We start from the raw sequence: 16,583 nt of genomic DNA on the forward strand, positions 1-16,583 counted from the left end.
CAGTTTTTGGAGGAGGAAAACAAGAAAAAATATATTCTGAATCTCAGAAGCCAGAACAGCAAGAGGGATCGCTGCACAGTGAAAGCAGCAATCCCTCTTGCTGTTCTGGCTTCTGTGATAGCTGCGCAGCCTGCATTCGCTCCATAAGACGCACACACCCCCACACCCCCCCATACTTTTTAGGAGGGAAAAAGTGAGTCTTATAGAGCAAAAAACACGGTATTTCTCTGTGGCCTGTATAGAGCATGGCTGAATAGACAAAGGCAAAATGGAACTTCTCCTCCAACCCACAGGTGAGCCAATAGGAGCTGAATTCACCTTTTTGGATATAAAATACACAGCTATAGGTACATGCTATGAGTTGGGAAGGCATGCGGTATTAATCTACTCCTGCCCTCCTTCTACCCAGGGTCATTGGGGATTCCCTCCCAAAACACTTCCCATATTATTGGGTGCCTGCTTGTTTTTTCAAGCCATGCAGAATTTCTCTCTCTCTCTCCCCGCCCCCCCTCTGTTGGAACTGATTTCTGACACTGTGTCGACCATCTGTGTGTTGAGAGATCCAGGGATCAGATGAAAAGTTAAATCCCTTATGCACATAGTATTTACTCAGCCAATGCTGCTTTTCATTAATTTGCATTCCCCCCTACACACTTGCACAAAGCTGCTCTGTACGTAGGTCCTGGAAACCCTGTTTATAGTCAATTGAAAGGAACTACTCTTCATTCATTCAGTTGGTGCTTACACACAGAAAAACCATTGTGCCACCAGCCAATTGTCTCTTTCTTACATGCATTCTTTCTTACACACACACACACACACACACACACGACTCCTTGTGATTATCATATTGACTTGTACTCAAAAGAGCTACTTCACATGCATACAAAGGATTAATTTTTTTCTTTAAACCCAAGTGCCCAAGCCATACACTGCTTTTGAAACACACCTCAGTTTCAAAATAGGCTTTTGAAGTCTGGGGTTTGGTAGGACTGCTGTTCCAGAAACTCATGTCTAAAAACCACTTCCAGGTGCAGAAAATTCAGATCTTGGGATCCAGACTAGTATTCCACAGAACAAAATATCAGAATTATAACAGCAGACAATGACTGTCCAGCCTCGTACAGTGGCATAGTCAATGTGTACAATCATTCTTATTTCCTAATGCTGTATTCATTTTCTAGGGAGAGAGGCCCATGGAGCATAATGAGACTTATTTCTAAGTAAATATGTATAGGGTTGAACTATTATACAGTTAAAACAAAATAAAAAAAAATCCTTCCAGTAGCACCTTAAAGACCAACTAAGTTAGTTCTTGGTATGAGCTTTCGTGTGCATGCACACTTCTTCAGATATTATACAGTTAGTTGTCTCTGTTTCTTGTAGTTCCATAGACATTGTGTTTTGCGGAAAATAGCCTTTATTTTGTTTTGCCTTTAATACTTGCTTTGGTCTGTTGAGATGTGTTAATAATTATTTTTTCCATATGTCCACTACTTCTTGGTTTATTGCCTCAGTTTTCAAAACTGGGATTATAAACTGAGCAATCTGAGGGGGATCATTTTAAAGCCAAGAAAGGCGTTGTAAAGTTCAGAAAAGTGTAAAATCAGATTATTTTCTGATCCACACATTAGTCTAAAAGAGTGCAGATGAGGTCAGCTCACATTAGAATTCAGATAAATTGAATTCCTCAAGTGTCTCTCTTCTTCATTTATTAAAATATTATGTAGAGTAGCAGAGAGAGAAAAATGATTCATGGGAAATAGTTGACTGGGAAATGGTCTTCTGAAAGCCACAAATAAAGTGAATGAGTACTTTGCAAGAGAACTTGAGAAATCCCAGAGGACTGTGTCCTGTGTCAGGTACTCAGTCATTATCTTGAGACGGATTACCCACAGTGCACCCTGCTCTCACCTGTGACTCATAGAAGCTGTCAGCATTTGATAATAAATAAATAAATAAATAAATGGGTTCCTCTCACATTTTTATTGTATTCTGCACCACATTGATCCACAGCACTCTGTTACTATCTGCCCCATCTTCATTTCCTTCCAATAAATCGAAGGCTTCTGTAAGTTGGATAGAAAAGGAACAGTGGCTGGACCTCTGATGGGTAAAATAATGCTTTAAGAACTGCATTTGGCCCAAGCAGTCCATAAGGAAAGAAGCCAGGGCATTTCTGAAGCAGCACTTGGGAGTCACAGAGCTCTGTACCTGCTCAAATTCTTGGGTAATTTTTGTTCTCTATCTGTTATAAGCATTTTCAGATGTTTAGTGGATCAGATGTCTGCCTTTGCACTGTAAGTAATCCAAATCTGAATTCAGTATTAAGTACATTCCTGGGCTGAAGGAGAACGATGCCACATCTGGGAATACATTTTCAGTGTCCTGACATCGTTATCAAATACTTTCACGCGCGGTAACTTAAACATGCCAATCACAGTGGCTGTGTTGAATCAAATTTTTATAATTATGTCATCCCAAATGAGATGTTCATGATACTGTGTGATCACAACTCGAATGTTTTTCAGGAGAAAAGGCAACTAATCAGGATGTTGCTAGAAAATTCTGACACGTCTTCATTAAGCGTACAGTAAAACTCCTCTATCTGGAAGGATCAGAGTGGAAAGCCATCCCTGATGAGCTTCCATCCTTAATCCAACTGGGTGGAGATGGACATCTTAGAAGTGATTTAGACTAAACAATGACATAACTCCCCAACAGGGAGAGAGTTGCTTTTTCCTTGTATAACAGGATGATGCATTACTGGATCTGCTTCCTTCTGCTGCCCCAGCTGATGGCTGTATCATGTTCTCCCTCCTGCAGGATGGAGAGATGTGGTCCTCCGTTAACTGCACCATCTGTGCTTGTGTGAAAAGCAAGACTGAGTGTCGCAAGAAACAGTGCATTCCAGTCAGCAGCTGCCCTCATGTGAGTGTGTGTCCTTTTCCTCCTGTTTATAAATTGATAGAGCTTTTCAGTAGAAACTTTGGCAGGCTTGGTTTACGCAAACTTGGGAAAAGGAGAACCAGAATGAGACTCCAAGTCCTGGGGCAGAGTAAAATATTCAGAACAGGACAGCACGTTTCCCCCTGTTTCTTCTGCTCTGCTCCAGACATTTCTTTCTGATTCAGTGACTTCTAATCCCAGTTTTACATCAACTAGTGCTCTTTCGTTTCATGCTCGGTATATATATAGCCTTCTCGCTTTACTTGCCTTCATTGGGTGTCTTGTGCCATAGGCATGGTGATTTGCTTAATAAGTATCTGTTTAAAATGTTTGGAGCTGGCTAAATTTACTTACTTGGAATTATGCCTTAGTATTTCAGTGGAATTTGCTGGCATGCAAGTGTGCTAAGGATTTCAGTGTACATTGCTAAGCTGCTCCCACAGGTGGGTGTAGGTAAAGAAAGCGGTAAATACATTTGCATAGTCTTTATATAGGGTTAGTAGACAAATTTGGCGTTGCTGTTGACTGTCCCACAGACTGATGTCCTCAGATTTGCATTCATCTGTGTTTGCAAGGAGAAAGTAGCACATTTGCCCACAGCAAAAACGTAATTCAGTGCTGCCTGCAATTGCTTCCTTCTGTTAAAGAGATTTCTTGAGAGATTTTAAAGAGTTTTAGAGATACCAGAGCTGCAGCAACTATCTGCAGATGTGTGCGTGTGAGTTTCAGGATACCTCTACTCTGTGAAGATGAGCAAGTGTGAGCCTAAGCACATTTGTGCATCGAGAATGTGGTACTTAACTATGGTCTTGCCATGTAGATGTTACTGAAGAAGGGTAATGAAATCCTGCTAGATTAGAATCACTTCAGAAACGTCTCAAAAGCACCTTACCTGGTACCCCTCCCAGAGGGAATTACAAAAGGGAAAGTATATTACTTTGTACCTCTAACACTCTTGGGAACTCTGTTATACTTCAGTGTCCACGGTTATCTGCTTGTGTCTCATGTATCTTATTCTCTGCTCAAGAAAGTGAGGCGTGGTCTTACAAAAAATAATGGATAGGCTGTTTCACAGTATTTTCAGAGAGAGTTCTTTAGAGCCATGAATCATAAAAGCATCATGTCATCAGCCATAATGGACTTCATCATCTGAAGTAGCCTCATATTACCTCCCCCCCCCCCAAAAAAAAATCACTTCCGTTGATTTTGAGTTAAGGCTGATTAAGTAATCTAATACTAATCTTTATGTTTTGAGAGATGGGGGATGAAGCTATAACATTACATTTGAATGCATTTCATGAATGGGGGAAAAATGAAAATGAGAGGCTAATTTTATGCAGAATCAGTTGGCGCTGTGGTTCATAATGAATGTGTTACTAGTAATTTCACAATGCACATCCCAATAATAATGTTCATTGTACAAGGCACTTTGGGACACTGTGTTTTGCTGCCATGCTACCCTGGTCGTGTCGATTCACCAGAATTGTTAAAATTAAGTTGTTATTATTATTATTTATTAAATTTATAAAATTAAAAGTTGGCAAGTCTTCATTATTCTAAACAGGTTTCCTAGGGGAAACGGAAATGGGTGTTTGGTGGATGTCAAGTTACCTGCTTGCCTGTTTGGTAGCAATGTGACTATGTAGTGTTAACAATTGGGATCTGCACCAATAGAAACATTGCAGTGTGGATTGCTCCTCTTCAAAGATCCAGCCAGCCAACCATACTCTCTTGCATGATACTTCATTCTATATCCCCTCCCCTCTGATTTTCTAGACTTTCTTGATGATGATCCCTTTTGTACATGGATGGTGCTATTTTGGCTACATACAGAGCACTGAAAATGCTGATAGCTCCATTAACCTTGCTGAGATTTTTCTTTAAAAGTGTTGAGAAACAACACATGTCTGTTAATATGTCTCCTAATTTTGGTACAACCTGTAATTTTTCTGAGTACCCCATCCCCTTTTTCCTGGATTAATAATGACTCGATTCCAAATTAAAGCAAGTAGGCCTTCTGTATCCCGATGATGGTTGTGGAGAAGGCCCTTGGTAGAGTGGCAGACCACATGCCTTGCATGTAGACAGTTCAAGCTCAATAACTGGAATCTCCAATTAGAAATGGAACATCCTCTGTCAGAAGCCCAGAGAACTGCTGCCAGTCTGTGTAGGAAATACTCACACATTGTAAGGCAGCTTCCAATGTTCATTGGGCCATTGGATGCACTGGTGTCCAGAGGACTTCGAGCCCGTTGTCTGTATAGGGGCCCAACTCTGCTCTGTGCTATTTTAGTAGCTAGGGTCAGGGGTCATCCAGTGTACATGCCAGAAAGGGGGAGTGTGCAAGGAGCACTTGGAAACTCCCACACTTGTGCAAGATGAACAGGAGCCCCCCCCCCATGCCTAGACTGTTGTACTTCTTCCTTTTTGGACTGTGGGGAAGGCATGATTCATGTTAGGAGAGGTATAGCAAAAGTGGAAGTCCCTAGGGTTATGGGCCCAGTGATTTGATATCTGAAGGACCTGCTAGAAGGCTGAGCCATTTCAGCCTCGTTCTGGACCCACTTTGGATAACCAGACATCTAATACGGACCTGAAAACAGGTCACCAAAATCCTATCCATCGTCCTTTGCATTCAGCGGCAACTCAAGGCTTAGTTTGTGTTGTATGACAATCTTTGGAGAGATTTATTCTGTGGATACATTTTGAGCCTACGAATTTGGGCTTCGGATTTACTCTGGGGGCTGTGTCCCATGCCTAATGTGGACAGTATTGAATTTTTTCGTACACATCTGCTATTCTTACAAACAGAAAGAAAAGTTGCTGGTCGTACTCCAGTGCCAAATGAGGTACAAAACAGCAGCAGCTGTTGTTGTTGCACAATGGAACACCACCACCACCAAGAAAGAAAGAAATGAAACCCTAATTAGTTCTGTCTTTTCAAAAGAATACGAAAAATAAAAGGATAGCGCTTGATATAAAACTGAAACTCTCATAAAACGAGGGGAAGAATAAAATATTCTACAAAATTCATAGATTCTCAAATGTGGTCTGCTTATAAATATTCATGGGCAAAATTGGAATTGCACCTCACAGGCCGCTCCTAAGGGAGCCCTCAGTGCTAACGAACTCTAGCAGCACATGTTAGTAATAATGGGCTTCCTTATTCGACAAGACAAAAACAGACTCCTGTGCCAGCATGGTGGCTCAGGTAACCAGCCATAGCAGGTTGGCTGGCATACCCTAATTTTGCTTGAATTCCTTCCACTTGCAGCTTCCTTGATGGCTGCAGCCCTTTTATGAAAACACTGAGGTAAGACTATCCAGTGCAACGGAGAGGCATTTTTTCAGCTACGTACCTCTCAGCCGTGCTAGTCTAGTTTGCCCAGTTAAAACCTTCCCCTGCGGATACGGTGATTGGAGGGGGGGGAGTGCGTTGTAGCACCCCCGTTACAAGGACATGAAGGTGATTTATTACAACAGGTGCTTTATACTGAAGGAAGCAACTCTGCAAAATGACAGCACCTTGGCTGCTTTTCTTGGGCACCAGATTGTGAGTTGGTGTCAGCATTATGTAGTCCACCTTATATTCCTACTTTTATAATAGCTTTCCCATCATCTGCTTTCCCTTCAGGGTGGTGTCTCTACAACAAAGTTGCGGAGTAGGTTGGGCTGAGAGAGCGGATGACTTAAGATCCAAGGTCACCAAACTTTATGGTTGAGTTGTGATAAGACCAGCCCTCTAGCTGCTATACAGTGGTGCCCCGCAAGACGAACGCCTCGCAAGACAGAAAACTCGCTAGACGAAAGAGTTTTCCGTTTTGGAGGTGCTTCGCAAAACGAATTTCCTATGGGCTTGCTTCGCAAGATGAAAATGTCTTGCGATTTCCTGCGGGTTTTTTCCCCTCCCCCCCTTTTTCTAAGCCGCTAAGCCGCTTATCCGCTAAGCCGATAAGCCGCTAAACCGCTAATAGCGCTAATCCGCTAAGCCGTCAATGGGCTTGCTTCGCAAGACGAAAAAACCGCTAGACGAAGAGACTCGCGGAATGGATTATTTTCGTCTTGCGAGGCACCACTGTATCACAGTGGCTTTGAAGGCAGGTTTTTAATACAAAGGGTTTCAAAGCCAAGGCTCAGCCCTGGAAAATAAATAACATGGTAACGTAGAAGGATGTGCTTGTGAGCATGTACAGAATGTATTTCATCCTTACAACTCAGCACACTAGAGGTGATTACAATAACGTGCTATGTGCTGAGCTGCTCGTTTTCCAAGTGAAGATGAGAATTTGCAAGTATTTGATTAGAAATCCAGGGAGGGAGGTGGATAATAAAAATATTCTGCACCGCTTAGAAGAACAACACAAGGATGGCCAAGGGGTTATGTGCTTGGCTGCCAAGGTAAGGCTTCCAGTCAGAGATCAGCCTGGCATATCTTAGTGGTGTATTTGACCTTTACCAGCTTTTGCTACTTGGGACCTTGATGCTTGAAGGATCGTCTCTTCCCACACCTGTTCCTTGAGGTCAGCATCCGACGCCCTTTCTGCAAGTGCCTCTGCCAAATCAGGCATCATGGTGGATGACTGTGTGGGAAAAGTCCCCCTCAGTGAGGTCCACCTGCCGCCAATTGTAATGTCTTTTCAGCACCAGGCAAATATTTCTCTGTTCCTCCAGGCTTTTTAATTTAAGTGGTGGTTTAGGGCAGTTTTAGCTCTGTGAATTTTTATTGCTCTGCTTTGTGTTTTTAATTGATTTAATACCGAGGGGATATGTTCCTCCACTCTCTGTTTTAAAAGTGGTCTTTTTGATACTATAATTATGTTTTATTTGATACATTTTATAGTAGTTTTATTGTAATTGGTTTTTCTTTTATTTAAAACAAGGTTCTTTTCCATCTTGTATGCTATCCACAAAACTTCTGTTATAGGACAGCCCATCTAAAGTGTGTGTGTGTAAAGAACTTATCCTATCTAAGGAAATTGGGAGTGGCTGGAACATAGCTGCACTTCCAGGTTCAATTCCTAACATCTCCAGTTGACAGGATCAGACAGTAGCTATAAAGAGAGAAAGATCCCTTCCTTCCTTCCTTCCTTCCTTCCTTCCTTCCTTCCTTCCTTCCTTCCTTCCTTCCTTCTCTCTCTCAATCTCTCTCTCTCTCCCCCCCCCCCCGTCTGCTGCAGATGCCTCCTTCATATGCCACATAAACCATAGTTAATGGCTAACCCTCGTTGTGTCCTTCTGGATTGCTTCATTCCTTCCCACTTGTGCGTGGAGAAAAGAGATCATGCTCTCTGGCTTAGTATTATGCCCAAATCAAGGGTTCTGTTTTGTGTTGTTGTTGTTTAGTCGTTTAGTCGTGTCTGACTTTTCATGACCCCCTGGACCAGAGCACGCCAGGCACTTCTGTCTTCCACTGCCTCCCACAGTTTCGTCAAACTCATGCTGGTAGCTTCGAGAACACTGTCCAACCATCTCATCCTCTGTCGTCCCCTTCTCCTTGTGCCCTCCATCTTTCCCAACATCAGGGTCTTTTCCAGGGAGTCTTCTCTTCTCCTGAGGTGGCCAAAGTATTGGAGTCTCAGCTTCACGATTTGTCCTTCCAGTGAGCACTCAGGGCTGATTTCCTTCAGAATGGATAGGTTTGATCTTCTTGCAGTCCATGGGACTCTCAAGAGTCTCCTCCAGCACCATAATTCAAAAGCATCAATTCTTCGGCGATCAGCCTTCTTTATGGTCCAGCTCTCACTTCCATACATCCCTACTGGGAAAACCATAGCTTTTACTATACGGACCTTTGTTGGCAAGGTGATGTCTCTACTTTTTAAGATGCTGCTGTTTTGTGTTGTTCTCAGCAAACCACAATATGTAGCAAGTGGTTGTTCTTGACTTACTAATTATGACTTGTTGGAGCAAAACAAATTGCTACCTCGGGTTTGGACTTCATGCACAGTCATCCAGCCACCAAAGGTTGACTTCTTAATTAGACTCATAGGACCCAAAGATCAGCACAACTAGTTCCATGCACCCAGAGGGGCTTTGGCCTTTTGTTGCTTAAGCCACATGGTGAATCACTTGTAAAACCAAGGTAGTTTTGAGAAGCCTTTTTAGGTATGGCGCAAGGAGCCTGCTTTATAAAGAAAAAAAGTCAAAAATCCCACTGGACCTGCCCAAGCCCTTGGAGACACACAAAGGAGCACTTTGAATATTCTCCATTCAAGCTAATTCCAATCAAATTAATTAAGCTACTTTTTTTAATAAAGATTTTTATTGGAGATTAAAAAACAAAAACAAAAATCCACCATACCACATTTGTGGGTTTTTTTAAATTTTAGCCGCTGCTACTCCTGCCAGAAGTTGTTACAAAGGTTTGGCCTCTTCAGCATATCAAATAAAGAACTGAGCTTTGTCTTTATTCAAAACGCAGGAATAATTTACACATTCAGATGAGATTAAAATGGCATTTGACTCTCCAGTAAGCCAGGAGTACAGGAAAACGTCTTCTATCCTCAAAACATACACTGAAACTGCAAGTAACAGAGCTCCGTTTACTCCAATTTTAAAGCACATTTATCTTGTCAAAGAATTCTGGGCACTGTAGTTTCTTCAGGGTTGCCTGGGAATTGTAATTCTGTGAAGGGTAAACTACCTTGCCCAGAATTCTTTGAGGGGAGAAATGTGCTTCAAATTTGCTTTAAAGGTATAGTGTGTTCACAGCCTCTGGTGATGGAGTTAGGTTCTCTCCCCCTCTTTCTGGATTAGAGTCTAAAACATCAGCTTTTAAAAGACATTATAGGCAAATTGGATCCAGGAAGTGACTTAGCTTCAATTAAGGTGGTCAAGTTCCATCTGTTTCACTATAAGCACTGACACAGAATCCAGACCACACAAAAAGAAATGATACAACTCAGGTTTGTTAGTTTTTTAAAAAATAAAAAGCGAAGGAAATGCTCACGAGGCTTCCATTCAACAATTGGAAGCAATTGCTACAAGACTTTTGCTACAACAGGGGATATTGTTACCATTCAAAAATGGCTGCCTGAAACCAAAACTCCAATTTCTCTCCTGATGGTAGAAGCTTCAGTCCCCTGTGCTTGCAGAAATTGGCTGGTGACCCCATGTGGCAAAATACCTGCATTAAAAAGTCTTCGTATGTGTCTGAGTGAGTCTCCCTCTCGTTCTATGATCTTTCCCCTTTCCCCCCAATATTCTAATCATCAAACTTCAATATCCCCCATTGGTCTTTAGACCTTCCCACACTTCTTTTGTGACTTCCAAATTCTTCCAACTCTCCATGGCCTTTCTTATTGCACTTCAAATTTCAACCTGTCAGCGTTGGATCATGGCGCGATTTGCAATTTCCACCCTTTGCTCTGTTTTTACCTGCAAGCATAAGGCATGCAACACTCCACATAGCCTTACAGCTAGAGCTTTGGTTGTGGAAAAAGCTTTGTTTATATCACACCAGCTTGACCAGGCCTTCACTACTGTTCTTCTATAGATATTCTTCTATAGGTATCACAAAGCACTGACCCACTACAGTGGTACCTCAGGTTAAGTACTTAATTCATACCGGAGGTCCGTACTTAACCTGAAACTGTTCTTAACCCGAAGCACCACTTTAGTTAATGGGGCCTCCCACTGCTGCTGCACCGCCGGAGCACGATTTCTGTTCTCATCCTGAAGCAAAGTTCTTAACCTGAGGTAATGTTTCTGGGTTAGCGGAGTCTGTAACCTGAAGCGTCTGTAACCTGAAGCGTCTGTAATCTGAGGTATCACTGTATAGTAAGAGTGTGCAAGCCAGCTTCAAATAGACTTTCTTTACCTGCCAATTTCTTCAGCATGCTTGAAGTGCTCCATAGACCTCAAGACACCTTCAACCTGTCATGACTTGGTGGTGGCTGGAGGAAGTTCTGGAACATTGTTGCTATTGATTCCAATTTTGCTTCTTTTAAGTGACAATCATGGAGTATGTTTTAGATAAGCACCAATAGTCAATGTGCCTCTTTGGGGGGGGGGTCTGTCTTTCCCTTTACCATTTTTCTTTGCAAAAGTGTTTAACTTTGCTTTTCTTCTGTGTTACCTTGAAGCCTGTGTAAATTGTCCACTAGTTGAATGCTTGTAGTAATGTTGCCCCCAACCACTTGCCCTCCCTTCTCCTGTCTCTGCTCTCCGGCCAGACTAGGACGCCCAGGGCAGGGTTGGCAGACACATTACTTTTTGCAAAACAGGACAAACACGACCCGGTAGGGCTGCCACCACTCCCTCTGTTCCAGGGGACCCAGAATCACAACCCAGGGAGAAGGCTGCGACCCGTTATCCTGGCCGTCCCCCACTCCACAAGCTGCTTCCACAAACTTGCAGACAGAAATTCTACGGTATAGCGTAACCAAGCGTAAGGCTAGGACTTAGCTATTCCCCCGGAAAGGCACACAAACTAAAACAGTTTCATTCTTAAAAGTTTATTTTAAAACAACATAAGGAACATGCTAAAACAGCAGGCACTCTTTTGAACGTTACAGATAAGAAAATAAAGACATTGCATAGTCTAGCTAGCTTTACATACTCACAAGGTCTAACACAAATAGGATAGTTGAAGTCCTTAAGAATCTGCAAGTTGAAGGCTTTTGAAGATCTCCATTTCAAAAGACGAAACGACGGCTGTTAGTATGGAACATCAGAGCCGGGCATCTATGCGGATTGCAGAGCAATGGCAGAGAGCAAATTCTCAAACAATTCCCTGATCTTTTATTCACAATTCGCACTTGGCGTCGTAACTTTCAAGCCAATCATAAGACTCAAATTATTTTTAAATTCGCCAATGACCGGCTTGCTGGTCAATCAATTTACCCCTTGACAGCTGGGCCAATTTGGAATTCAAACTTTAAATCAAAGGGTTTCCTCCCTTCCGTGGAAATTAGCCAGATACACATTCCCAAGCAATTCAAGGACAGATCGCATCATTGGGGGGGGGGATGTTTACACCCTCAAACTCAGGTGTTAGGTCTTTCATTAAATCAAGGCTTCCTTGGTTCCAATAAACCTTTCACGCCACGGAGCCAGCTAGTCTGGGTTTTAAAGATACACAACCTCTTTCCCAGGGTCCTTGTGACCGATGAGGTTCCCACAAGGTTTCACTCCTTTTGCTTGACCAGAGAATGATTTCTAAATAATACTAACTTTACTACACCCTCCCCTCTAAGATGGAATTATAGGGTGAAGTCCCATAATTTCATCAAAGAAAATTATTTACATACTGAGGTAGATTACCCGGTCCAGGGGGCTCCAGCAGCTTTTAAAACATACATCACTAGCAGCACCCCCGAACTGATCTGATTTCTAAATAATACTAACTTTACTACAATGCTGAATGCTAAAGAAACATGTGTCAATGCAACTAATATGCCCTAATATGTATGGTATATAATAATCTGAATATACTTCATTGAGTATTTTTAAATTATTATTATTTTTAATACTAACCGAGTTTATTTTTGCTTCTACTACCCCAATATGGGAGCAACTATAGTCTTAGCTGATATTTATATATATGAGCATGACGTTAACTGACATTATGAAAACAATAGAACCATAGAATTGTAGATTTGGAAATGAAAATGAGAATCGTCTAGTGCACCCCCCCAAAAAAGTGCAGGAATAGACATGACCTTTTAGAAAGCAAAAAATAAATAAATTGTGTTTTTAAAATGGATAGTGTAATTTGTGAATTTGGGCCCATTGTGCCAAAAATCAGATGAAGTCACACCAAACTCATGTTTTGGTCTGTCAACTTGATTCGGAGTGGCACCTGGCATCCAAATGTCGGTCAGGACCCCCACCTTGGAAACCCTTGTCCTGAGTTTGGTAACAATATCTTGAGTGGCAGTTGAACCTTTGGGTGAAGTCATGCCAAAGTTACATTTCAGTCTGCCATCTTGATTCAAAATGGCTCCTGTAGTTTCAACAACAACAAAGACCACCGTTCCAACTCAAGAACCTTCGCTCTGAGTTTGGCACTGATATCTTGAAAGGAGGCTGAATCTGCCTCAAGAAATGTGTGAAGTCGTGCCAAAGTGATCTTTCAGTCTTCCTTCTTGATCCAGAATGGCACCCGGCAGCCAAACAGTCTGCCACCCCCATCTCAGGAAATCCTGTGCTGGGTTTGGCAACAATATCTTGAAATTAACAATTATATTGACAAACCTGTGCCAAAATATGGGTATAGTCACATCACAGCCACATTTTCATCTTGATTCAAAATGGTCCTCGCACCCAAATATCAACCCTCTCCTTGAGAAGCCTCATGCCAAGTTTGGAGACGTTACCTTGAGAGGTGTCTAAGCTTATAGAGAACAACAACAAACAAATGGGCAAACAAATTGCTTTCCAAATTATATAGTAGATTGGTTGCAGATTTGTATACAGATACATAGCTGCAGAAGGAAAGTTTTGAATGGCTTTCCACATTTTCCTATACTTTCAAACTGTGACCATTGCTCCAAATATCTTCCCCCCGCCATTAAATATTGTTTATATTTATCCCATTTAGGGAAAGATCCTCAACCGAAAAGGATGCTGTCCCATTTGCACTGAAAGTGAGTAAGTTCATTCTTCACATTTTTTCAACGAGTTTTTAAAATCTTCACACACAACTGCTATCTTGAGTGTTACTCCTGGCCTAGTCCATTTGCCATTACTGGGAGATTCTTGCCTAGCCTTACTGAGCCAGAGGTTGACACCAGTTCCTTGGTTTCACAGCTACCGTAGCCAGATGATTAGCAAGTAGTCTGCTTTCTCACAAAAGACAACCCTTGACAACAAGCCCAGACGCTGAAGAAATAGTCTGGAACTAGGAGTCAATAACTCTAACTTCTTGGATTGGGGTTTGATGTTTCAAAATATTCCTGGGGAAATGAGAGAGACCCAGGTTCATTTGCGAAGGTGTGAATGTATATTATTGGAAAGGGCAATAGTCTACTTTCTCCAAAGAAAGCAAGTGCTAAATGCTAAGTCTCTCTAACGTGATTTATAAGGCAGCACGGAGGTACAATTTAAAGGCTGGTAAAAACAAAATATGGTGTATGGGAAATATGTTGGAGTACAGAAGAATATACAAAAGAGAAAAGGAAAAGGGAACAGCCCATAAACATCGAAAAGGGAAGAATTCCTTGGACACCACCCTGGAAATAGATTATGATTGACAGTAGCTTGAATTACTGCAGGTGAATATTTCTAAAAATATTCACCCGGACTATCCTTTCAATCACAGCTAGTCCATTAATTTAAACAGTGTACAGTGCAATTTATCGTTGCAAAATACCAGAATGATAATGAGAGAAACTTCACTGAATGATTTCCCACATAATTTAATGCAGCTTGTAGTTTTCCTGGGCTATAATGAAAATATTTATAGATGGAAAGTCAGTGGGATTAAACACTGAGTATAGGAGTTGCTCTTTCTGAAATATTTTAACTGAATTTTGAAAGAACTATGTTTTAAATCTCGGTGGTATGTAATTTTGGTTGAATTAAGAACAATTAACTTAAATTGTTGCATGATGCTCCCTGGTGTATTATATAAACAAGAGCCTTGAGCATATGAGAAACCAGAGGCAATGTGCCTTTGCCACCAAGCAGTGGGCACATCATTGTAAAATAACAGCAGAGATATGCCAAGTGGTGCAGTTGCTTCATTAGGAACAAATTGTACTTGTAGCTGTGGGAAAGTGACTCATCTGAGGCGTTGGGAAATAAAATGGACCGCCTTGTGTTTCTGTACTGATGCCCAGTGAAATCACTACAAGCTTTTCCAGTGACAGTGGGAGGGTTCAAAACACAATAGCCGACTTTCCCACTGAGTTTTTATCTAACGGAATGGTGAAGACTCTCCTTCTCCTTATTCTTGGAAGTCAGCAAGGCCTGACAAGGTGCCAAAATAAAATGGCCTTTCCAGAATGGTGGGTTGCCTCTCTCTGTAGAAGCCTTGTGGTTCGGGGAAGTAGCACTTGGAATAACAACAAGGAGATATAATGTTTTATGCAGGTTATGCCCTTAGGCAAGGTGGGTGAATAGGAAGTTGGATCCTAAATAAAACAGATCCTAAAGAAAATGGGTCCCTTGACCTATGGCACACAACTAACAACTACAGCCAGCAGATCCCACCAGAAACCAAAAAAAATACTATGTTGACTATTATTATTATTAGTTACTATTATTCAGTTTTCTTTTCCATCTAAGTTTTAGTGGTCTAGTAGCAGATACCTCTAATAACCTTGTGCCTCACAAGGAGAATTAATGTTTCCCTTGCCTCTCTCCCAACAGAATTCATCACACAGGGCAACCAGAGCCGTATCTGTGCCAAAACCCCAATTGAAATGAATCTTCACCCAATAAACATGTAAATTGCAGATGAGCAAAACATATATGCATCTTTAAATTCCGGATACATGTTCCTGGGGGCCTTGGCCACTCCGGACATGCATACATGGGTGTTTAAAGATACTTGTACAACTGTATAAGTTATTCCTGGCATTGCATGTGCACCAAGTGTGAAGCTATCCCAAAAGTTCTTGACTCAAGTTCGTTGTCCTCATTCACAATATCAGTAAAGAAGAGTAATCCTTTTATCTGACTCCACTATTCTTTCCAACTATGTTTTGTGTCAGTTAAGCGTACTCATAGAATCTGTTGTGATTAATTTCACTGATTCAACTATATACCTACTTTTGAGCCACCCTGTATAAATGTGTTGAGACACGTTGCTGGGTTGTTGCTTTTGTACACCATGAGGAATGCAATTCAGCTTCATTCTGCCTGTGATATTCCTAGCTTTCAAATTAATGTTTGCCCCCATTTGATTTAAGGAGCTGCAGCTTGCTTTGATGCTGAAGCCTAATTCACATTTTGGCCAACTGTCTCCTATGTTTCATTTTTGGTTTTTGAAAAGCCAAGTCCCGTTGAGTTATGTATGTGTGAACAAATTACTCTCCATTCTGTTTTTTAATGTCATAGTTTTACTCAGAAAGCATCCAAATCCCTCTTAGTTATGGTTTATATAATATTTTCCTTGGCTGCTGTAAATTAGCTGCAAGCCCTGCCTCACGAGCCTGTTACATCTGGACACTTTGGAATTAACTTGACTCTTCTGGTGTTCTGGCCCGTCTTTCCTCTGCTGCCTTTTGCACAGATTGTGCGAGAGTCTTGAATTCCAGTTCTCCTCGCATGCAAGAGGGCCATCCTCCTAATATGGTCATTTCTTTCTTTTCTGTTGTGGCATGTGGGTTATTAGATACCATGAAAACAGTCCAAGAATCCTTCAGAACTCTTTCCAATAGCTAAGTAATTTAGAGTATCAACTCACCGCATCATGAGCTCCTAAACTGAGACTGCCAAGTCCAGGGACAAGTAAACTGTATGATCTTGATTTGGGATTGTGAGTTCTGGGGATGTGAAGTAAATGGCCGTTTACTGCATGTCGGTGCATATGTTGGTATACAGCTTGGCCCCATGCCTTGTAAATCTGGAAAAGGGTATTCGTTTAGTGAAGTCAATGGAGCACAGAAGATATTTTGACAGCAAAACTGAACACACGCATTTTAAAGTCGCATTCATCTGAAGGGGAGAGAATTAAGCATGTGATT

The 16,583-nt window shown here is 41.6% G+C and overlaps 1 protein-coding gene across 1 annotated transcript in view; it reads left to right on the forward strand.

Moving 5' to 3' along the window:
* Positions 1-16,583, forward strand: part of BMPER (BMP binding endothelial regulator) — a 172,573-nt gene that overhangs the window by 96,854 nt on the left and 59,136 nt on the right. The window contains exons 10-11 of the mRNA XM_081834792.1: positions 2,827-2,931; positions 13,493-13,538. Coding sequence (XP_081690918.1) covers positions 2,827-2,931; positions 13,493-13,538 — 151 coding nt within the window. The remainder of the gene's footprint in view (positions 1-2,826; positions 2,932-13,492; positions 13,539-16,583) is intronic.

The sequence above is a fragment of the Podarcis erhardii genome, assembly GCF_964252035.2.
Source record: "Podarcis erhardii genome assembly, chromosome: 12".
Classification (NCBI taxonomy): Eukaryota; Metazoa; Chordata; class Lepidosauria; order Squamata; family Lacertidae; genus Podarcis; species Podarcis erhardii.